The sequence below is a fragment of the Oryzias latipes genome, chromosome 18 (genome assembly GCF_002234675.1).
Source record: "Oryzias latipes chromosome 18, ASM223467v1".
In the NCBI taxonomy this organism is placed as follows: domain Eukaryota; kingdom Metazoa; phylum Chordata; class Actinopteri; order Beloniformes; family Adrianichthyidae; genus Oryzias; species Oryzias latipes.
The window spans coordinates 22989784-23014773 of record NC_019876.2 but is presented as its reverse complement, the minus strand read 5'-3'; the positions used below and the strand labels follow the sequence as shown (position 1 = coordinate 23014773).

At 41.4% G+C, this 24990-nt stretch overlaps 1 protein-coding gene across 1 annotated transcript; it reads right to left on the bottom strand.

Moving 5' to 3' along the window:
- Window positions 1-1745: 1745 nt before the first annotated feature.
- Window positions 1746-3318, bottom strand: LOC111949238 (putative nuclease HARBI1). Its single transcript, XM_023965942.1, has 2 exons — window positions 3084-3318; window positions 1746-2780 (listed from the first exon to the last, which is right to left on the bottom strand). The coding sequence occupies exons 1-2, from the start codon at window positions 3276-3278 to the stop codon at window positions 1746-1748; spliced, it is 1230 nt and encodes a 409-aa protein (XP_023821710.1). The 5' UTR covers window positions 3279-3318.
- Window positions 3319-24990: the final 21672 nt, after the last annotated feature.

The window sequence follows — 24990 nt, the reverse complement described above, 5'->3', positions numbered from 1 at the left end:
TACCAGAATGCATTGCGTCTGACCCACAATACACTGCGTCTGACCCACAATACATTGCGTTTGATGGATCCGAAAATGGCGCACGGTGGCGCGAAGAAAATGACTTATAAATGTAAGTATTTAAAGAAGTAGCAAGTATTCGTAGTCAAATATATTTGTATATATATTATATGACATGTTTAATATGTTATATTCCTCAATCGACATTATTATTTTGAAGCTAATCGATTTCGGTAATGCTAAAGCTAACGCTAACTAGCGTTGAAGGCTAAAAACAAACACAGGAGCTAGTCGTACATCCAAAAAGGATGAGTTCTAACCACAGTTATTAGTTATTAACGCGTTTTTTCATTTTTTTTACATATGCAGGGACAGACGAGGATGTGGATAAATTGATCCGCCTGCGGATGGAGAAGGAGAGCCTGTTTTCAGGCAAAAGATTCGCTTCAGCTGCCGGATGGGAGTGAGATACAGCTCAGATTTCTATTCATTTACCATTAAAGTGTTAATTGTTGTGATTTCTGGTAAAGGTTTTTGTTACCTTGTATTTAGAGCAGTGATACAGGAATTGGGGCTGACAGAATTTATTAGTCCAGCCAGAGCTGCAAAAAAATGGGAGAACCTAAAGAAAACATACAAGGTTTGTGAAGAAATAAAGGCATAGAAATGTCTGTGTAAATTTAATTAAGATATTTTTTCACAAGTGTCCTTTTGGTATTTCAAGGAACTTTTAAGGCCTCCCACCGGCAGTGGCACTGAGGCAGGGGAAGCTTCAGCAGCATCATGGAAGTGGTTCTCCTTGATGCATGAGGCAATAGGCAACAGGGCATCTGTTAGGCCTCCATGCCTCATTGCCTCATGCTGGGAGCCCCCTTCCACATCCTCTGGGGCATCCTCTGCCTCAGTCCAACAACAGCAGGAGCAGGCAGGGGAGGAGGAGGAGGAGGAGGAGGAGGAGGAGGAGGAGGAGGAGGGAGGAGGAGGAGGAGGAGGAGGAGGAGGAGGAGGAGGAGGAGGAGGAGGAGGAGGAGGAGGAGGAGGAGGAGGAGGAGGAGGAGGAGGAGGAGGAGGAGGAGGAGGAGGAGGAGGAGGAGGAGGAGGAGGAGGAGGAGGAGGAGGAGGAGGAGGAGGAGGAGGAGGAGGAGGAGGAGGAGGAGGAGGAGGAGGAGGAGGAGGAGGAGGAGGAGGAGGAGGAGGAGGAGGAGGAGGAGGAGGAGGAGGAGGAGGAGGAGGAGGAGGAGGAGGAGGAGGAGGAGGAGGAGGAGGAGGAGGAGGAGGAGGAGGAGGAGGAGGAGGAGGAGGAGGAGGAGGAGGAGGAGGAGGAGGAGGAGGAGGAGGAGGAGGAGGAGCGGCCGCCGCCGCCGCCAGCTAAGAGGCCACGGCGGGGCAGCCTTTTCCAAATTTTAGGAAAGGCCGAGAGCAGAGAGGAGGAAAGAGCCGCAAGAGAGGAGGAAAGGGCCGCAAGAGAGGAGGAAAGGGCCAGAAGAGATGAGGAAAGGGCCAGAAGAGAGGAAGAGAGACAAGAAAGACTCTTACTTATTCTAGAAAAGATTGTAGAAAAAATTTAATGTTGTTTTGTATTGTTCCAATATGTTTAATAAATTCATGAACAGAAATGAATTATTAACAAGTATTATTTAAACCTGAGCCATTTTTAACAATCTCAAAAACATCAACAATCTCCTAAACATCCAAGGTAACTATTTACAATTTCATCTTATATTTAAGCCCTTTTTTTATACATCTTAACAATAATCATGTTCTTCTAGAGCCATTTGTGGCCCAGTTGGAGCTGACAGGAAACCAGAGATTTGGCCTCGCAGACGGATTCCACTCTGCTCGTCCTGCTGGTTCCTGGCGTTGTCCTGCTGTGGCTCAACTGTGGGCTCCAACCAGTCCCCTTCACTGATGCACATATTGTGCAGGATGGCGCTGCAGGCAATGATTTTGACGGCAAATTTTGATTTAACTTCCAACGCCCCCAGAAATATGGCTCTCCACCTCGTCTTCATCATTCCAAAGGCTCTTTCCACCACAGAGCGTGCCTTGGCGTGGTGCCGGTTGTATCGGGCCTCAACCGCATTTCTTAGGGGTTCCCTGTAGGGTGTCAGCAGCGTGATGGGTTGCGCAATGCAGGGATACCCACCATCACCTAAAAGGATGTATCCTTCAGGTGGGTATGTTTTATTGGTGTAAATTGGGCTGTTGCGCAGAACCCGTGAATCATGGACCGATCCAGGATAACCAACAAAGATGTCTAAAAATTTGGCATTCGAGTCGCAAACAGCCTGCATCTGAATTGAATAAAAAAGCTTCCTGTTAAAATAAGAAGCTGGATCTTCTTTTGGAGCCTTGATTCTTATGTGGCAGCCATCAATGCTCCCCACGACCTTTTGGAAAGCAGCAGACCCAGCGAGCTGCTCAAATCCAGAGGCGACTAATGGCAGTTCAGCCCTACTGGGAAGCCGGATGACCCTGCGCATCAGCTGGAGGATGCGGTCTGCCGTCCTGTGGACAATGTCACTTACAGTGGACCGTGGCATATCAAAGGCCCTGGCTACCACACGGTAAGATGTGCCACAGCCCAGCCAGAAAAGGAACACCAGGACCTCAGTCTCCTGTGCCCACCCCTGATTGTGAGGAACCCGAAGCTGCTCCACCAGATGATTGATGGTCCTGCGGGTCAACCGAAAATCCTGTCTTGTGTCAGACTGACCATCAGCGTAGTTGGCCAGGACGGGCACCTTTATGTTGGGAAGGCAGTAGATACACGGAAGACCCTGTAAAATAGAACATTATTTAATTTTTAAAATTAAATCTCAGTTTTTGAATGTTTTTATTTATTCTGATATCTTAAATTTTGTTTATAAAGTGTTTTTGAATGCTGGAAAATCTCAAGTTTTTTGGCTGGGTTTTTGGGTTTTCATATTAATTTTTGTATAAAACAAGTGTGTTGTAAATCTTTTTTCTAAATAAACTGCTATAGAATACTTTGTGTTGAAGGCTAATATGGTTTGACTCTGGAAAAAAAACATAACTTTCTCTGTAGATGGTATACCCCCAAATGCTAAAGTTTAACTCACCAGTTGTTCATGTCTGGCTAGGGCTGCCAGAGGAACTCTTGTGAATATGAGACGTCTGCTTCTCCTTGCCGATGTGAGACGCCTGGTTCTCCTCCGTGCCACCTTATGTAGCAGATCAGCTCGTTTTTGGACTGATCTTACAAAAAACAATCGAATTATTGCCAACAGGAAAACGGCCAGATTGATATTCGCCATTTTCAGAAAGTGGAACAAAAAGAAATGCCTCCTCGCACGAGACAGTAAAGGGTTTAGCGGCGCGAAAATAAATATAAACATTGCCGTGGACTTCTAAACTTGCCGCTTTATTTCTGAACAAATTCATTAAATCCACACCAATGTGTTTGTAATTTTATTATTTATAAATCAGTCCAATTTTACATCATCAGAACACAGCAGATTCATAAATAGTCTTCGTAAAATGTTTATATATATTTTTGCTTTTACTTTGGAAAATAGGTTAAATAGTAGTTTGCCTCCAGACCAGGTGGTGGCGGTAATGCGCCACTTTGTTTTCGTGCCAAGCGCCATATGAAAACACCCGAAAGAGAAAAGTAGTGAGCACGGGTGTCCGAATTGCTATTAAAATTCAGAGAACTATATAGAGAACTATATAGTGCCGCACTATATAGGGTTTTAGTAGTTAGGGGTTAGGGCGGTAATTCGGACACAGCCTGAGTCTTTTCAGAGTTAAAGGGTTTTATGTTCACCAGCCAGCATGGTCCCAATATGCTGGCTCAACTCCATTCACATCCAACATCTCCCCACTAAACAAACCTCTCTGTTTGTATAGCTTCACTTCAATTGTTTCAAACCAACACAAAAGGGGTGTTGTTGTTTTTTAAACATTAACCAAACAACCATGTCAATCAAAATTGATCCATTTGATTATTCAAAATGGCTGCCAAGCAGTGACGTGAGGTCATAATCGTGCAAAAATGGAAAAAGGTAAATCAAGTAAATATTGTTTTCCACTGATCTGTGTTAAATATACATTTTCAGTCAACTCAAAACGTATTCCACAATTTCTGAGGTTAAAATTGAAGAATTTGAGTGTTGTGCGATCACAGATGGAGCTGAATCTGGCTCTGAGGTGCTGTGCCTCATGTCTGATGGCAGGACTTAATCGTGACCCTTGTGCTATCCTAGGCACTTTATTGGGAGTGGGGTCATCTGGACCCACTAGACAGTGCTCTGAACCTTTTTTCTTCAATGATTTGTGATCTTCACTGGTGTCCATGGATTACATGAAATCTTTCCACCTTTATCCACCTTTGTCACGGTAGGGAGAACACGTCAATGTAAGGGTGGGGTCATCTAAGATAGCACAAGGGTTAACAGAGACGTGTGGTGGAAGCACTGCTGTAGGCCTGCAGAAAGGGCTTCAGGTAAGGCGAGCCTCACCAGCAGGGGGCAGACGTGAGCTGACAGCTGCTTTGTAGCTACACTGCTGCCGCAGAAACAGACTAAGAAAGTCTTTCTCTATTGAGAGGGAGAAACTCATATAAACTAAAAGAAAATAAGGAAGACTTTACAACAGATCATAGAGATTTTTGTGCAGAATGATTGGAGGACAGACTCAAAAAGTAAGGCCAAACATGGTTTTCAATGTAATTTTTTTTAAAATATGGGAGTAAGTAGAAAAAAAATCATTTATTTTATTTTTATGATCATTTTCACAGACAACATTTGATAACACTGATTAAAACATCAGAATTTGAAATTGGAAAAATACCAGAAATAGTTTCTGAGGGTCAAATGTGTGCTGAACACATCTGTATACTTTTATTTGTCTACAGTACATATGAATAATTTATGCACAAGAAGAGTGTTCCATTTGTCTATAAAAAAATGTTCTCTGTAGGACAATTTCTTTCTTGTGTATATTTTATAAGCTGTTAGCTGCTGTTGAATGAATGCTGAAATATTAAGTTCTTTCATTGTAAATCTGAATACAGAGGAGTCAGTGCCTCAGCAGGCAGCAACCTCACTGCACATTACTGCAGTTGCAGCTTAACAAACATTTGTCCAATCATGGCCTGAGGAGGAAGTAGGCAATTAGAACAGAAATACATGTACAAGAAACAGGTAAACAGAAGTGGACACATGGTGAACAGAAAGGTAACAAATGCCACTTTCTTACAAGCACACATGCAACCAGGATAACCAAGGAGTAAGAAGGATGTCAGGGGTCTGGAGTGGCCTCCAGTCTCCAGATCTCAACTCAATAGAAAAACTTTGGATGGAGCTTGAACTCCGTGTTTCTCAACATCAGACAAGAAACCTGATCGACCGAGAAGATATGTGTGAAGAAGTGGGCCAAAGTCCCTCCTGCAGTGAGTGCACACATGGTGAAAAACTACAGGAAATGTTTTATCTGTGAAAAACAAGTAGCTGAAGAGGTATTGTCTTGCCACAGGTTTTACCATCAGATGTTGTCATCTTTTGAAATTCTGCAGCATCTGTTGGAATGGGTTCCCTATCCAATTTTTCCTGTCTAAGAATTCTGTAGATCCCAGCTGTCTGTTTTCAGTGACCTTGCATAGAGGAAAACAGCTAAAATGTTTTTTCTGCTCAACTACTGAACTTAATGTGTTCTACAACCCTCACAACAGAAGGACTAACATATTACAAAACAACGTCAAACATATTTCTAGAAATATAGATTCTCACCTGAAGCTTTGTACAGCAACCACTCTCCAGTAAGGCTTTGCATTGAGGGAATGCTTTGAGGAGAAATCCGTGTTCTGATGGGAATTGTTTTCTAATATCCAGCTTTCTGGGCCTCACTGTTAACATTAGTAAAGTAAACTATACCTCTTCATGTTCAGCATTGTCTTCAATGCTGATTGGTTTGTTTTTCTTGTCCTGCTAGGAGAAATGCTGCTTTAAATTTGGGAGTTTTAGTTGGACTTTCGGGCAGCAAACAAAAGTTCATTCCGCTTATTTCTTTAATGGAATCACGAATGGGGAACAGTCTTTTATCCCGACTCCTTCTTACTAAAAAGACACCTGGAAATGATCTGTCAACAGAAGTCTTTTATTGTAAAAATATATATATTTTTAAAACAGATGGATGGGGACCCTGTGGCAGTGAAGTCAATACCTGTGGATCCACTGGTTGCATCCAAAGGCTGTAAGAGAACAAAAAAAAAGAAAATTCAACCCAAAGTTGACAAGCAAACAATTATACAGTAGAAAGTTGTTAATTTGGCAAAAAAAAGGACCCACGTCATGCTTGTCAAGCTTTTCATAGTAAGCTATATCCGTATATATTATTATATTTGACCTTTAATGAAATATGAGTTATTTTCACAGCTCGATAGCTCTATCTCTGAGGCGCCGGCTTTCGCTCCTTGTGGGGGCCCCCCCATTTCATGACTGACATGCATGACTGGATGAAAATATTGCTTTTGGGTTGTTTATGGTGAAAAATGAATATTATAAATCTCAAAAAGTAGGTTTTTCCTGATATAGGCCTTTTAAATATTGAATACAAAAACATCACATTTCTATGTTGTAATAAAGACTTATGAAAACAAGCTGTTTGGCGTTAAGTTTTCCAAGACTCACTGTTGCAAGGAGAACTATACAAAATGGGTTTGTTGTAGTCTGAGTGAACAAAGTAAAATTGCAGTCACACTTAAAGTCTAAAGATAAAAAAAAACAACAACAATAAAATTACAACTTTTGATGACCAGATGATGATGAATAGCTAGATACATGAGGCTAAAACCTGAAAAATTTAAGTAAAGCAATAGTTGATCAGACAAAATACAGAAAAACCTGATAATTTATAACTGCAATTGAGAATCTAACCTTTGCATATTGATCTGTACATGGGAAGCAGTTAGCCACTCTGTTGATGCCTGTGATGCTACTCTAAAGGACAAAATAAACTTGATTTATCAATTTAAAATAATTTAAATTATCTAAAAGAAAAGGTGAAAAGTAATCCTTAACATTCAGATAAAGATTTATGATCTAAATCCACACCTGGGGTGTTTCTGTGTACTTTATTGTTGGCCCCTACCTGCCTTTGCAGCTTCACATAAATCAACATCAGGAATGGTGGATCATATGTTTTGAAAAACTGCCGGTAAATAAGTTTTTTGCAACCTGACAAACAAAATTAAACAACTTTTTCTGGACAATAAAACTACTTCTACTCTACGGTGTTTTGCTCTGTAATGTTTGTTGATAAAGTAAGTAGGAAGAACAAAACAGACAGGTGATATCAGGACGAACACATGAACAAAACGAACACGGATCATGTCTATGACGACTTTTAATTGCAGGTCATCTAATGGTCTTCAGTAACAGATTGGGTTAGTTTCCCCACATGTTTGTAGTTCTTTGATTTGGTAGTTCTTAAAACATTAGCACAAATAACATGAAAAATGAAAATGAAAACATTCTGAGTTGACCATGTTTGTACAATGACATCACGGAGTACAGTATCTATATATGCAGAGAAAGAAAAAGCATCTTTCATGTATGAAACCAAATAAAAAGGAAACATTCTGACAAGACCTTCATGTGGATAACAAAAAGGAGAATACAGTTTTCCTGTTCACCATTAGGAACATGACAAGATCTAGAGTTCTTCATTTTAATGTAGAGGAACCATAGAGGTTCTACTGAAATTCAGCTTTTAACAAAGAAATGTCTAATTTGTCTGAAAAAACAAACTTTAACTGTTATGATAACGCAAACAGGTTGAAGCCCAGATGCAGGAAGGACTCTGACATGGCCAAAAAAGACATTCATTGTCCTAAGAAAGACAAGCTCATAGCAGAACACATAAAACGCAGTGGTATGGAACACAGAAAGAAACCTGCTTAACTACAAAAACCATCATTACTGATTGCAGGCAAGTTTGACCGACTCAGAAGGAAGCCACAGCTAACCTGCAAGAAAGAAGCATTAGAAAAACATAATAAAACAAAACCAAGAGACAATTCATGACACTAACAACAGCTTTAAGATGTGGAACAGAAAAAGTTGAACTTCTCCTCATCATTTTTCTTGAACCACTTGTGTTCTCCTCCTGTCTCCATGGCTCCTGACATGTCACACTCATTCACCTGTTCAGGTGAAGCCCAGTTCTTGTAGTGGACCACCTCATCACTGACCCAGAACCAGAACCCCAGAGTGCAGGTGTAGCTTGACATAAGGTGTTGGGGTGTGACTCACTGGCAAAAAAAGAATTGTGTAAAGATAAAGAGGAGAAACAGTTCAGACTTCAGACACAAATCCTAATTTTGTAGTAAATTAATCTGTCTTCTGCTTCTGATTGCCGAATATGTTTGAAACGAAAAAAACATGTAAGTGAAAAATGTGTTTCCTGAAACTGAATGAGATAAAAGCAAAAAGAGACTGTTCTTAACATCTCGTCCTTTTAAAAACTGACTTAACAAAATTCTGAGTAATAAAAGACCAAAGGACAAATTAGGAAATTAACATTTTGAACTATAGATAAAATCCCAACATAAAAAAAGGAAAAACAATTAGACATTTACTTAATAATATAAATTTCATGACAGAGATACCAAAATCAACTAAACTCTAGAGAGTAAAAAAACATTTCAACATGTTCAACATGCAGAGACAGCAGCTGAACATCCACCTCCACTGATCTGTCACTTTCAACCTCCTCTTACCATCATAGCAGATGAAGGGATGTTCTTCACTACATTTCTCAGAACTCCACCTTCCTCCCTCATTCATCATGGCACAACTGCTGTCTTTTCTCTCATCATCATACTGCAGATTCCAGAACCTGAAGGAAAAGCTGCTCCCATCAGACCACTGCCAGGCGCCTCTAAATAGGCTGATGAAAATGAAATCATTCTTGGATCCTGGGAATAGCTTTTCCATCTTCCCCTCATCCAGCTTTTCCATCTGCTCTGGTCCACTAATCAGGTCTGTGTGACGGTTCCTGCAGAAGCTCTGAGCATCAGCCCAGTTCAGACTCTCTTCAACGTAAACAACATGAGAAGAGTTTGTTTCTGTGGAAGCAACAAATATTCATACAATCCTGTCAAATTCTATCAAAAATGTTTTATAAAGAATAGAAGAAGTTTATATTATTTTCAAGCTTCTTAGTGCTTTACATTAGAAGTGACACTTGCACATTCTCACCATCATAGCAGATAAAAGGTTGTTGACATTTGCAGGAGAGGTCCGCCCACTTTTTGTTGGTGTTTAAAGTCCCACAGTTCTCTATGCCATTGTCATTTGGTTCGTCTGTATTCCATCCATTATCTCGGCTTTCATTGAACTGCACATCAGGCTGAGACCATTGCCACGTTCTGTTGCTGCTAGCTTTTCTCTGCAGACCAATCCAGGCCTTCTTGTTTCCTAAATGCTGCCTGAGTCTGTTCATGTCTACCATGCTGCTCACTGTGGCCAGGTCAGTGTGATTGTTTTTGCAGTAGAGCTGGGCTTCAGTCCAACTCTTGTCTTCATCAATGAAGTGATACTGGAGAAACTGGTTTGTCATGATGCAACAAGGATCTGAGAGAAAAACAAAAATCTGCTTCCGAACAATCTGATCAAATTCAAACATTCTTCTTCTTCTAAATGAGACTTTTTCTGTTTCACTGTGACTGTGTCAAAGAAAAGGAGATGATCAGAGAGCAGCTGACGGTCAACTCACCAACAAGGATGAACAGGAACAAACTCAGCTTCATCTTTGCTCTGCTACTTCTGAAACTGCTGAGACAAATATGAGAATAGTGTCATGACTCTAGCGAGGCTAACAGACCCAGACGCTGGAACCCGGAAGGAGGACAGGAGATGAGTGAAAGTAAGTAATGGACCAGATTAAATGAGGACAGAGTATGGCATTTCATCTCTGCCATTAAGTGAAAGGGCGTACAGACAACTGAGCGGGCGTATTCATGAACTGAGTGAGTGAACGTTACAACCGTGCAGGTGCAATTCTAACCGAGCGACCCCGCATTTTATAACTGCACGCCTGCAATCCTTACTGAGCCGTGATCCCGCGTGGTCAATTCTCCTTGTCACGCTTGCTTGGATTTGCGCTCAGTGTGTTTAGGGGGCATTTTCGTATCTTTGGGGGCGGTGTTCAGGGGTGTTTTTGTCACTTGGGGGCACGACCATAAGGTGAACATAAAAGTCTTACATTTTCTCCAAAACGTACAGAGCGGCCCTAATGGGTTTCTGGTTGATCTGATTGGATGAAATTTGCATGTCAAATCCAGCAGGGCGGGGCTTTCTTTTAGAGACTTTAATAGAAAAGAAACAGCGGATGTAATTGTTGAGTTTCATACACGAGTCACCTCGTTCATTTATTAACTCTTTGTAGGACAAAAACAACAACAGTAAAACTGACACTGACACCTAATGGTGAAATTACAGTATTACAACAATCCCACTTAATTTCACATTATTCAGAACCTTGAAGACAAACCCTTCTTTCTTCTCTTCAAAAAAAAAAAAAAATTATAACATTTTCTTTTTAAGAAAAAACTTAAATTCTAGATATCTTTCTTCAACCTCATTTGCTGTATCCCGTAACCTTAATTATCTCCTTTCTTTTACATTTCTTATCTTCATATTCATTTTCTTACAAAACAAAATATTTATGGATACATTCAGTAGTAACCTGTCCAAAAAAATATTTAACTATTTTCTCACACAAAACAAAGTCCAATCTCTCCTCTGAGACTTTCAAACCTCTGTTTTGTCAACGGCTTGGTCAAGATATCTGCTTTCATATCTTCTGTTGGACAATATTGTAGATTTATTTGTCCATTTTGCTCACATTCACGGATGTAGTGATATCGAATGTCTATATGCTTAGTTCTGGAGTGATCCACTGGATTTTTTGCAATTGCGATGGCACTTTGGTTGTCTTCCATGATCACTGTGGGCGTATCCTCCACTCCAAGATCAGCCAGTAAACGTCTCAGCCAAACCCCTTCTTGAGCAGCTTGACTAAGTGCAACATATTCAGCTTCTGCTGTTGAGAGTGCAACTGTTGCCTGTTTCTTGCTGAGCCAGCTCACCGCTCCTCCACTCAGTAGAAACATGTTGCCTGTTGTCGAACGTCGGTCATCTTGGTCACCAGCCCAATCCGCATCTGAAAATCCTATTAAAGATCCAGGGTCTGACTGTTCATATTTAAGGACAAGATTCACTGTCCCTTTCAAATATCGAAGAATCCTTTTCACGGCAGTCAGATGAGCAGTATTGGGATCTGCATTGAACTTTGAGACAGCATTCACAGCTTGAGCTATGTCTGGTCGTGTGGCTATTGAAGCATACAGCAAACTTCCCACCATTGACTGATAGTTTTGTTGGTGTACTGGTTTACTAACACCATCACTCTTTTTCAGTTTCACGTTGGTATCAGCAGGAGTTGCTACAGGATTAGCATTTTCCATCCCATATTTCTTAAGTATGGCTTCAATATAATTCTTCTGATGTAGAAAAACACACTTCTTCTCTTTCTCTTGAACCACAGAGATGCCCAGGATGTAGGACAGCTCACCCATCTCCTTCATCTTGTAGCGCTTCTTGAGAGCTGCTTTCAACTCGTTCATGCTCTCAGTTGACTCTGTTATCAGAATGAGATCATCCACATAAACTGCAAGGATCTCAAGCTCCTGTCTTGATCTCACAAACACACAGGGATCTGATGTGCTCTGTTTAAAACCAAGTTCCATCATAAACTCTGTGAAAGCTTTGCTCCAGCAGCGAGGAGATTGCTTCAGTCCATAGATTGATTTTTTTAGTTTGCACACCAGGTGTTCCTGTCCTGGTTTGATGTATCCTTCTGGTTGCTCCATATAGATTTCTTCTTCCAAGTGTCCATTTAGAAATGCAGTTACAACGTCCATCTGATGAACATGCAGATTGTTTTGATTTGCAAAAGACAGCAATGTACGAATAGAGCTGAAACGTACCACTGGTGAAAATGTCTCATCATAGTCAGCACCATACAACTGTGAGTAGCCTTTGGCGACAAGTCTGCACTTGTATCTCTCCACTCTTCCATCACTATGATGCTTGACTTTGAACACCCATCTTGAACCTACAGCTTTTCTGTCTTTTGGTAAGTCCACTAGATCCCACGTCTCATTTTCGAGCAGCGACTCATATTCCAAATCAGCTGCATCCTGCCATTCTTTTGCATTTGGACTCATCAGAGCTTCTTTCATTGTGAGTGGCTCTGTCACACAAAACATATTTGCATGATGATCAACAACAACTGCATCAGCAAACTCGTCGTATCCATATCTCTTTGGAGCCTTTTTGATTCTGTCACTTTTTCTGACAGCATCTTCAGCAGTGGCTTCATTCTCTGTTTCAATGTCATTTGTGTCCACAGTTACTTCATTCTCTGGGTGGGGCTCTTCTGCTCCCTCTGTCCAGTCAAAGTTTGTTTCATTGAAAATGACGTCCCGGCGGATTAAAATCCTTCTTTTCTCTTCATCATATAGGCGATAACCCTTAGCGTTGTTTGCATAGCCTACAAAACGAAGCTTCTGAGCCTTTTTGTCCAGTTTTTGTCTTTTTTCATCTGGAATATGTGCATAAGCAATGCATCCAAACACCCTCATGTGACTCATGTCAGGTTTTCTTCCACACCATCTCTCATAGGGTGTCTCCTGCTTCAGTACAGATGTGGGCAGCCGGTTTTGAATGTAAGCTGCTGTGGCTACAGCTTCTGCCCAGTACGTTTTTGGCAACTTAGCATGTGAAAGCATACTTCTAGCTGCTTCAACTAAAGTCCTGTTTTTCCTCTCTGCAACACCATTTTGCTGTGGTGAGTGAGGTACAGTCACTTCATGTTGGATGCCTTGAGCTTTCAAATTTTCTTGAAACTCTCTTGATGTGTACTCACCCCCATTGTATGTTCTGAGTCTTTCAACAGCTTGTCCACATTCATTTGTGAATGTTCTTTCAAATTCTTTGAATTTGGTTAACACCTCATTCTTGTGTTTCAGGAAGTACACTTTTCAGCATCTGGAGTAATCGTCAATAAATATCACAAAATATTTTGTTCCACCAATGGATTCAGTCTGCATGGGACCACAGACATCACTATGAATCAGCTGCATTCTGTGTTTGGAACGAATTCCTCCAATCGACTTGTGTGGCTGCTTAGACAGTTTTCCTTCCACACATCCCTCACAGAAAGAAACCTCTGTTTCTGTGGAGAAGTCCACTCCTTTCACCAGATCTTTTAGTTCCTTTAGCTTGGTAGTGTGGCCCAGCCGCTGGTGCCATAAGCTGGCTGCTACTGATGCATTATGACAAACTTGTAAGTCCTTTTTAACATCCAGCTGATAAAGTCCATCAGCTCTTCGTGTTCCCATTCCTTGAAGAGTTCCATTTTTTCCACGTATGTAACAGTGAGACTTCCGGAACTGCACTGTGTTGCCTTTTTTGGTGGTTGCTCCCACTGAAAATAAATTCCCCAACAGCTTTGGAACATACAGCACATCATACATTGTGACGTCTTTTACATCACTTATTTTGAAAGTCATTTTCAAATTGACGTTTCCCATTCCCAGGGCATCAACCACCCTGCCGTCACCGAGCTTCACAGACTGTGCTTCCGTGAACTGCTGGTAATCTTGAAGAATGTTGTTATCACATGTCATGTGCTTTGATGCACCAGAATCTATCAACCATTCAAACTGTTGTGGTGTGTCAGTTGGATTTGCATCTTTGGTGACAAAAGCACTTTCACCTTCTGCATCATCACATGTCATGCTTTTAGCCTTATGAGTCTTCTTTTTGGCCTTGTACTTCCAACTCGGACAGTCACGTTTAATGTGGCCTTCCTTTCCACATTTATAACACCGCCATGTGGTTGGTCTCTCCGCTCCTACTGTCCTGAAGTTTTCCTGTACACTTCCCCGACACTGAGATGACATAGCTGATGCACCACCACCTGAGCTAGCACCGCTGTAACTTTCATTTGCATTTAAACGCTTTTGCTCTTCATTTATTAAGGCTTGTTGAACAAATTGCAGCATCAAATTGTCCATCTTTGTCTCTAATGCAGTGACAATGGTGGCATAACTAGGTGGCAGACTACCCAAAAGTGTCACAATTTGATCTTCTTCTTTAATATCAGCTCCTATAGCTGTTAGCTGATCAGTCAGTTCCTTCATTTGCTTCAGATGCTCACTTAATTGACATCCTTCCTTCATTTCACATCGAAAATATTTTTTCTTAAGGAACAGTTTGTTTGCCAATGTGTCTCTCTCAAAATGGCCTTTAAGCATAGTCCACGCTTCCTTGGGAGTCTGGCAGCTTGTTACCAGGTAAAGCTGGGGTGTACTCACGTTCAGCACTAACGTGGAGAATGCTTTCTCTCTCCGTCTGGTAAACTCCGCTTGTGCTTGAGCATTAGCATCTGCGGCTAACACGTCCGTCTCCGTTAGCATGCCCCATAGTCCTTTAGCCTTTAGCAAGTGCTCCATTTGAAACTTCCATGTTGCCCAATTTTCCGGTCCGCTCAGCTTGTCTATAAACAGCTTATCCTCCATTGTGAGAAAAGCAAAAAACTCACAACTCTGTTTAATCCACAAAATACAGTGAAAAAACTTTTTCAGCGTTCTCTGGGCCCATAACCTGTTGAGTTTCTCGCTATTAATTAATCACTCATAACTCTTTGTAGGACAAAATCAACAACAGTAAAACTGACACTGACACCTAATGGTGAAATTACAGTATTACAACAGTAATGTGGATTAAAACAGTGACAAATGCAGTGATTTTTACATGAGTAAAACTTACAACACAAAAAAACCTGCTGCACTTCCTTACCTTGCTTTTACCTTGTAAAGTTTTAATACACGTTACATCCAACGTTTTTCTTTCTATTAAAGCCTCTAACACAAACAGGGGTGGCGAACCAGTTTGACACAAAGAGACGAAATTCCTAACTGTTATAGTCAAAGAGCCACACCACACACTGACCTGCCAGACACACACAAAAAAACACACAATTAAAGCAAGATTATTTCCCATAACACACTCCTCTCCTTATTAATTGGCGCAGTTTCAGTTATGGGTGTTTTTTTCTGTATTTAACGTTAAAACATACCGGTAAACCATGCGTGCTAAAGTGTATTTTAAAAGGGCAGCGAGGGCAAAACTGAGTTGGTTGTTTTATATTTTTGCAGTCATCAATCAGCATCCAAAAATCCATTAAAGTCCACATCTTCTGTATCTGAAATGAACAGCTGGGCTAAATTTCTATCAAACACGCCAGCTTCCCTTTCGTCATCGTCTGTCTCGTTGCCGTGCGGCTTAACTCTCCCGGCGCTGCCTCCCAGTAAAAGGAGCGGAAAATGGACAGCTTTTCACTGCAGCCGGCTCACTGCATGTCTGCATTCACAGCTTGAAGCGAACAATTCTGATTAAAAGACAAAAAAACGATCTTTTTTCTTTTGAAATGCATTTGTAGTTCACTCTGTGTTAATACAAAATGATGACACATTTGAACGTTTATCAGAAAAGTTATTGAGGACGGAAGTCCGAATCTGTGAAGATCTTTCTAACTTAACCGAACTTAAAGGAACTGCTGATAGCTTGCAATTTAAACTGTGATTGATAATCGTGTATCTTTGCATTTCCAGGGTTTCCAAAATGATTTTGTTCTGCATTATGCACATATATGCACAGTAGCGGTTTTAGGCACGGGCCATACGGGCGATCGCCCGGGGCGGAAAAATGACGGAGGGGCGGCGCCAGCGGCTCAGCTCTTGTAAAATACTTTATGCATCACTATTGGTTTACTTATATCAGGTTTACTTATATCACAGAGTTTGTAACAGCCTGAAACCTGGCGGCGCCCCCGCCCCGCAGCTGCGCTCCCTGCTGTCTTTGAGAAGTAGACGCAAATGTGTGTGAGAAGGAGAAGGGAGGGGGCGCGGGGTGAAGAAGGAGAAGGGAGGGGGCGCGGGGTGAAGGGTGCAGGCTGAGGTGAGCACGGAGCACAAAACGCATGCGCAAACCTGGCTGGATCTTCTTCCAGGGGGGCAACGGTCGCGGGCCGCGGCTCAGTGCTTGATGAAAAAATAAAAATAAAAATTGCGCCGCCATGTAGCGAATTGGCGCCCCTGGGTGCAGCTGCACGCGCTCCTGCTGGAAATGTTTGACGAACGGGAGGGGGGGGGCTGCGGGTATAAAAAAAGTATAAAAAAATCATGCTTTTTTGGTTATTTCAAATAAAAAATGGGAAAACAAAAAAAAATTCTTCACTTAGATGACAGTTGGTTTATTCGACAGACTTGATACCTATGTCAGGACATTTATGCTAAATGCAAAAACATCTGAAATATGGAGAAAAAAGGTCAAAGCTGGTGCCCAATTTAGAAAGAAAAGAGAAGAAGAGGAGAAAAGAGACAAAGAAAAGGGTATTATCGCATAGCTAGATGCACGTTTTCTAAATTCGAATGCTACCTGCCCAACAACAACAACGTTGCAGAGGAAAAATCTCTTGTTTGGTCTATCATGACCAAAACTGAAGTAGGCCCAAATATTGCAAATAACGTCATTTTTAAGATATTTATTCTTAAATGTTTGCTCTGCCTTAACTTGTAACATTAGTTATGATTCGTGTGTCTGTCTGCTCTGCTGTAACACAAAGTTTTTGTTGTGTTTTATTGTTGTATATTAGTTCATAATGTTAAATAAGCTGTGATGGTAGCATGCTGCTGCTGCTGCTGCTGCTGCTGCTGTTAGCTTTTCAAAACTCAAGTTGATCAAGTCATACCTGAGATCACCAATGTCTCAGGAGCAACTCACTAACCTGCTGTTGTTAGTATCAATCATTCAGGGGGGGAGCAGAATTCATATGATGACGTTATTGACAAGCTTGCATCAGGAAGGCCACAAAGGTTAGGTTTTAGTTAGTGTTTTCTCTTCTTAGTGCTGCAGTTACATTTATTCTAATAATAATAATAATGGATTGGATTTATCTGTGCTTTTCAAGACACCCAAAGCGCTTACATTATGTCCATTATTCATTCACTCCTCATTGATACTTGGTGATGGTAAGCTACGGTTGTAGCCACAGCTGCCCTGGGGCAGACTGACAGAGGCGTGGCTGCCATTTCGCGCCTACGGCCCCTCTGACCATCACCGGGACCATTCATGCACATTCACACACCAGTGGAGCCACACTGGAGGCAAGGAGGGTGAAGTGTCTTGACCAAGGACACAACGACATTTTGGCTGGTGGGAGCGGGGATCGAACCGCCAACCCTTCGATCATTGGACGACCCGCTCAACCACCTGAGCCACTGTCGCCCAATTCTAGTGTATTATTAGTGTGATTTGTAGTTTATAATATTTATTTCAGATTGTTTGTGTTTATTAAATATTTCCTAACTGTATTTTCTGTTACAATAAATGGACAAAGTGACTCTATGGGGGGGGGGGGGGGGGGGGGGTAGAGGAGGGCCTCGCCCGGGGAGTAATTCAGGGTAGAACCGCCACTGTATATGCACCTTTGAACTGTGTGTAACGGTTTCAGTTTCTTTGTGTTTGTTTCCTTGGTTTTCTGTGTAGGTTTGAGTTACTTCCTGTTTTATTTTGTAGTATTTCCTGTTTTGTTTATTGTTTCGAGTTTTACCCTTCCCCATCAGTCCTGAGTGTTTCCACATGTGTCTTGTTGCCTTGCATGTATTTAAGTCTCGTCTTTCCCTTCCTCCTGTGCTGGTCCATAGTTTGTTATTCTGCTCTTCCCCTGTTTCGAGTCTTTCGAGTTTTGCCTGCCAGTTGCAGTGGTTTTGTTTTGTAGTTTTGTTTAGTTATTAAAGCTCCTCATCCACCTTGAACTCCTGCCTCCTCCTCTCTGGGCCTGGGTACTCCCACAATCCCCGACCCGTAACACTGTGTGTGTGTGTGTGTGTGTGTTTGTGTGTGTGTGTGGGGGGGGGGGGTGTCTTCTTTCACGTCCTCGCCTCTCCCCATACCGTTATCATTCTGTTCTGTTCTACGTCCTCTTTACCGAAGTTGCACAACAGCATATTAGGGCCGCTCCATACATTTTGTAGAAAAATGTAAGACTTCCACCTTATGGTGGTGAAAGTACTGTATATAGAATCTATGATAAAAGGCAGAGAGCCGCATGCAGCTCAAGAGCCGACTTGTAGTCCCCCCCCCCGCTCTGAAAAATAAAAGTCCTGCCCGCTGCCTTACTGCATTTGAAGAGCAAATTTCGGCCAATCAGATCAACCAGAAAGGTTACTGCCCCCAAGTGACAAAAACGCCCCCTTAACACTGAGCGCAAATCCAAGCAGCAAAGGAGAATTGACCACGCGGGATCACGGCTCAGTTAGGATTGCAGGCCTGCAGTTGTAAAATGCGGGGTCGCTTGGTTAGAATTGCTGCTGGGCGGTTGAAAGGTTCACTCACTCAGTTCATGAATACACCCGCTCAGTTGTCTTTACGCCCTTTTACTTTATGGCAGAGATGAAATGCCATAACAGAGTTTCAAACTCAGACTCACTAGTCTCTGCATCTGAACTACATGAGGCTTATGTCTAACATTTAAGGGATTCTGAGCCTGATGGCTTTACTGCTAATTTTACAAAGATATCTGGAAATAACTGTTACCTACTTTTCAACAAGAATTTTTTTTTTAAAATAATAAGGTAAATTAAAAAAAACAATTACTAGCTAACATGAACTCTGACAACATTTCTCCTCCTCAAACTGGAAAATCCATGTCTTCATCAATGTCAAATATATTTGTAAAGCTTTCAGGCAGGGTTGGACATGTACCTCCTATCTCTTTAATGCTTTTTGAGCCTTTGGCTTCAACACAAAGTCAGTCTCATGAAATAGAGGGAATCAAAATACATTCGTGGTAAAAGGGGTCCTTAGGCAGATGATGTATAATCTAGTTTAAAATTCCTAACCTGTTTGCAGCAGTGGCAGTTATTGATCGGTTTTCATCAAGTTATTTTATTACCATAAGACTGTTGGATACAGCAAATGGTGAAATCATAAATTTATAAACACCTTGTGAAAAAAATAATTAAATTTCAGAACTGGTAGAGCTAAACCCCCTTCAATTAATAACAAGAATACATGATGACTTTGAGTCAGTTTTTGGAGAACAACAATAATCATAACCTCAATTATAACCTTCAATTATTTTTTTGTCAAAATATTATGCAAAATCTTAAACAGTTTAAATTGCATTCAAAAGGTGATTTACAGATGGCTTAAGGCAGTTCTAAAAGGATGTCTGAGATGCACTTCAACTGTGGGCTAACTAATGAAAACAACCATGATATTTCCATGCATGCAACATGGTCATTAAACCTGACCTTTATAAACACAAAGCCAAACAGAAGTCATTTATTTTCTACTTTTCGTCTTACATTTTTTTTAACAAAGAATTTGGTGCAATTTTTTCAAAGCTACAACCATTTTAACCCTTTAACTGTATATATCCTTATATACTACATATTAGAGGGATTCTTTAGTACTTTTAAAAGCCTTTGATAAAGAATAGCATTAGAATAGATTGGGTTAATTACTTTATGTATTTCAGTGATAAAAGCACGCTGCAAACATAAACCTATTTTGCTAAAATACTCTCAAAGCCTTATCTGTTTTATCAACATGAGTTATGTAAGGGTTAAGGGGAGCCAGTTTAGCTCGTGCTGGTTTGCGGCGCCTTCCGTCCGTGAAACCAGGGTTCGACTCCGGGCTGCTCCCTGTTCCCTTCTTTACCTCTGCCGGTTCCAAGCCCGGTTTGAGAAGGTTGCGTCAGGAAGGGCATCCGGCGTAAAACATTGCCAAATTTACCATGCGACTTGTTCGCTGTGGCGACCCCTGATGGGAGAAGCCGAAAGTGGAAGAAGTTATGTAAGGGTTAATGGCCGACGAAGTGTGCGGTTACTACTTTTTAACGCACGCCGTGGAAGCCTGAATCGCGTCGGACGGTTGCTTCCGCGAAGCAACCGAAAAATTCTTCCAAGATTTTATTATAAGAAATCTCTAACAATAAAGCTGAACATTAGCTGTCAACAACAACAAAAAAAACGGTTTTATTAATTAATAAGTTATTTTAGATCGAGCCTGTTAACTTTGAACCGAACAAAAAAGTCGGCTTTAGGAAGACAGAATTATTTATTTAAAATTAAATTCAACATTGCCATTAATCGTAAAATTTGACAGAGATACTGGCATGTCCATCATATTGCTGTTCGAAGGACCGATATTTAGTTTTTGTGGACCCTGACCACTGCTTGTGGCGACGTTGCGGGACGACAAAATGTTGCTCCATTCTCTCCTCTCCTGGAGTGACGGAGCCCAGTAAGCCTGCAGGCTGCTTTCACAGCGGTGCCCCGTCACAGACATGATCTGGCGTGATTCCAGACCAGCGTCCGAGAGTCGACCCACAGCCGTGCTCCGCAGGCTGTGGTTTGTGTAAATCTGCAACAGACCCACCTTAAAAAAAACAATCATAAACATGCAGGCAATTTACAAAAGAGGAAGAGAGGTTTGACAAAACAGGGCTATGTAGATGCACAGACCTCTTCACTAATTTTTTTTAGCATTGCTCCCAGGTAGTTGACACCCATCGGTTCCCTGGAGTACCAAACCTCAGCTGCTGCAGTGACGGAGCGCTTCGGATGCAGATAAAAAGATTTTGCATCTGGGGGACATTTAGAGATGTATTTCTTGAAACTTTGTATTGGGCACAGAGGATCCCCGGGTCTTGCAAACATAAAACCCCTTAGGTTTTGCTTGTGTGGGTCGTTTGGAGTTTTGTGGTTTTTAGTGTCCGGATTATGTGATAGGCTGAGGTATTCCGCGCCTGCCTCGTCTCTGTGGATGCTGAAAGATGCCATGGTCAGCTCACGGCACCCCTCCCTCCCACGTCGAGCCAAACACAGCTGGATGTCAAACCACACCTTTCTGACGAGGCCGAGGGGCGTATCGGGAGACAGCTCAGATGAGCATCTGATTTTCTCCAGGTCCGACTCAGGAATACGAGGATGGTGGGAGCTGGTGTCTTTCCCACTCTTTCTGTAGCGCTTCATTATTGCCTTAAAAACCGCATTGCTGCTCTTGAACACGGTGTCGTTGATGATGTTGACGTCTCTTAGGTGGCGATTGATGCCGGCTCTCAAGCTCCTCAGACTGGCAACACTATACTCTCCTCCTTCCTTAGTGGACTGAACAGACGCATAAAAAAGCCGCAGACTCTCATTGAGAGTGGTGGCAGTGTAGTTTTCAAAGTTAATATCCATGTTTTTTTGAGCCAGGAATTCTCGAAATATATTAACTGCCCATTTCGTGATTTTCTTTGTGTTTACCTCATCCTTGTCATCTTCCAAAAAGTTCAATTCTTCCGGTGATACTTCCTTGTGTCTCCTCTCCCTCTTTTGATGTTCTTGTCTCTCTTTCTCTGTGGCTGCATCCCAGTCATCAAAATTATCAAATTCACCGAACAAGTTAAAAGAAACAACGAAATCACTCATGTCTTTTGCTGCGTTGTTGTAAACTGTGAAATAACGTCTTTTAACGTATGTTTTAAGTTTATTCTAGCGCAGTGATATGTGACCAGAACTTCTTTTTTCACCGTGCGGTTATCAGGTTTTAACGCATACCCAGCAGCCAATCAGAATCGAGTATTCACCCGGACCATGGTATAAGAAAGAGGTAAACAGCAAACAGTTCAGCAGCACATGAAAATAAATCACAGAGAAACAGGAAAAACCTACTGAAAGAACCATGTGTGTAAAGGGAAGATACATGGGAAAGTGAGTGAATTTTCTAGAAATTGCATTGTCAGCATCAGATCTTCTCACCTGTTGTCTTTTCCTGTCAACCTTCAGGTGTGATGGTCAGAGGAGAACAGCTCCCTGAGATCTCCTGATCCTAGAATGCTGTTCTCTGATTGCCACAAACATTTGAATAGTAAATCCCTCAGGCTGTGAGGGAAATGAGGGGAGGACAGTTCTGTAAGTGGAAACAAGTCTGCCACCTCCGATCCTGACTGACATTTATTTCTGCAGAAAGAGCACAACACACACAAACAAAAACATAGGAGATGTGGTCTGCATTTATAAAAGGCCCTAAAACTTTATCTCTTTTAGGACATTGGTGGGGGGGGGGGGGGGTCTAATTGAGTGGGAAATGATTTCTGCCTAGTCAGAAAAAGAAAGTGTTAAGAAAATAGAAAAAAATAAATGAACTTCCATGTTTTTATGTTGGATGTGACTAAACCAAATTAAAGAAAATGATTTTTACCCCCCCCAAACTCTGTTTAACATAAAAAAAACATTCTCAGGATCATAAACCTCCATCATTAGCTGCCTTTCCATCATTCATATACGCAAAACAAATTTTTCAGAAAATTTTTGAAATGTCGGGGAAGAAAACACGATTTCGCAATTTCACTGTTTCCATTAAATCATAATCATGTGAACGTGGGAGTGGCTACAGATGAAGTCATTTTGGGAAATGGTTGTTGTTGATTTTACAGAGCAGCTGTGAATCCAACAATTCCATATGACTCGCTAAACTGTTGATGAGCTGTGTGATGCTGTGGGACCTCTTGTCACGCCCACTGCACAGTGCCCAAGGCAGCCAGATCCTACCAAAAAGCATATTACCATCCCTACCTACAAACTGGCTTCCTGTAGTCACGTGACTTGTTTAAATCGAAAAAAGGGTTGCAATTGCGGTTTTGTCAAATCAGGGCAATGTAACAGGGTGATTTTCCTACCTGTATCATTTATGTTTTTTAATCTTGTTTTTTATGTATCCCAGTTGTGCAACCTGAAACTCCAAGTAACCTTGAATGGCTCATGGCAATTCTGTGTGTTTTTATTTATTTATTTATTAGATGGGGTTTGGACTGCATGCTCCTGGAGCATTTGGACTGCCGGAGGCTGGACACTATTGGACACTTGGACAACAAACCTTTTGAAAACTTGTATCTGGTGGTTCAGCTCCTTACACAGCATCTAATCTACTAGAATCTACCCGTGTCACAGCAACATTGTGCAGTTAGACCACTTTTGTGTGAACCATAACATGCTGATGTAGATGTGTAGGGATACATGGTTATCAATTGTAAAACCTACTATTAATACCAGGAAATGGAAGCACAAACATTTTATGAGTGTTTGGATCATAATCAAGCTGTTGGGCTCAATCCTTCCAACTCAGAATCGCTTTTGCACGATAACTGGTAGATCAGGGTCCAGTCAGATGAGTTACATACTGTATAGAATAGGCATGCATTTGCATGTATTTGTGTATGTTTATTCAAAGTTTGTTTATTTTCATTTTGAAAAAGAGATGTCTTATCTGTTGACAATGAGTCCGTTGATGAAGAGGAAAATGAAAAGGCTGAAGTATAACAGGGAGATGTTTCCGATGTACACCTCTCATCGTCACACTGGGGTTGTATTTGACCAGATAAATAAAGTTTAACCTAAATTACAAGAGGCTAATTTAAATATACACCTTGTGTGTCAAAAGATTCATAACCCAACACATAGCCCATAGTCCAACACAAGAGGCTTTCAGCTCTCATCTGTTTGCTCAGCTGTTGGACAGCACAAGTTGAAGAAAAACAAAAAACAAAGATACAGTGGCGGTTCTACCCTGAATTACTCCCTGGGCAAGAACCCCCCCCCCCCCCCCCCCCCATAGAGTCACAACAGAACTTTATTCATGTCATCTGACATGTTTTATTGTCATTGAGATTAAGAAATTGATACAAAAGACGTTTATCAGAATTCTGCACCACATTATAACACTTGTCAGACCATAAAAAATAAAAGACCATAAGCATGGCAAAAAATAGAATAATGTGTAGCGTTGCTGAAATCAGTCATTTTCATTTGGAAATATCAGTGAAATTCAGTTTAATAATAGTGAACATGAATAGCAGTGCCATTATTTAGTACAAAATTGCAAGCTGGGGTTCAAAGTCTTACCCAAGGATACTCAGAGACATTGGAGGCAAAGGTGGGAATCAAGCCTGCAGTCTTCCGAAAACAATTACATAATATATCACAGTTTTTCTCCATTGGTTTGGCTCATTTCTTGAAACAGAAATTACATTCTCAAAACAACATGGACAAACCTTCAAACCACTTGGCAATTGTTCACAACAGAATGGCATTTCTCATTGGTTTCATCAAATTGCAAATGTCTTAGTACATCTTTCAATGTCTCAGTACATCTTTCAAATGATTAAGTACAGGCAGCCTTCATTTAGTACAATTTCCAAGTGAATAGATCTTGTTGATCTAAACTGATTGTTGATTCTCAGTCTAATGGTTGTTCGCTCCAAAATGAGTCAGCATCATTTCATTGTGTAAGTCATCACATGCACAATAGTCTGTTCAATTGTCAAAATTAGTCAAGAACATATAAAATGAATACGATATATGAATCCACTGGAACATTTGATACATTTATTATTATTTTGATTTGATCCCTGAAACTGAGAGAGATCTCTTAGGGCCTCACCTACCACTATATGTTATTGTATGGGACAATGTGAATTTCCACCATGGCCCGCTCATCAGGGCCTGGTGCACTACTCATCCAAGGACATTCATAGTGTTCCTACCACCTTACTCTCCTTTTCTCAATCCTATTGAGGAGTTTTCTCCGCTTGGAGGTGGAGAGTGTCTGAGCATCGGGCTCAAGATCAGAGGTCCCTGCTCCATGTAATGGATGCTGCGTGTCAGGATGTTACAGGAGATCAGTGTAGGGCATGGTTGCCACATGCACGCCGTTTCTTCCCTCGTTGCATCGCAAGGGAAAAAATATGCTGTGATGTGGATGAATCTGTGGCCAGACAGACAGCAGCGTGTGGACAGCCAGCAGGGTGAGGACGATGGCCAGGAGAGGGAGGGTGAGGACA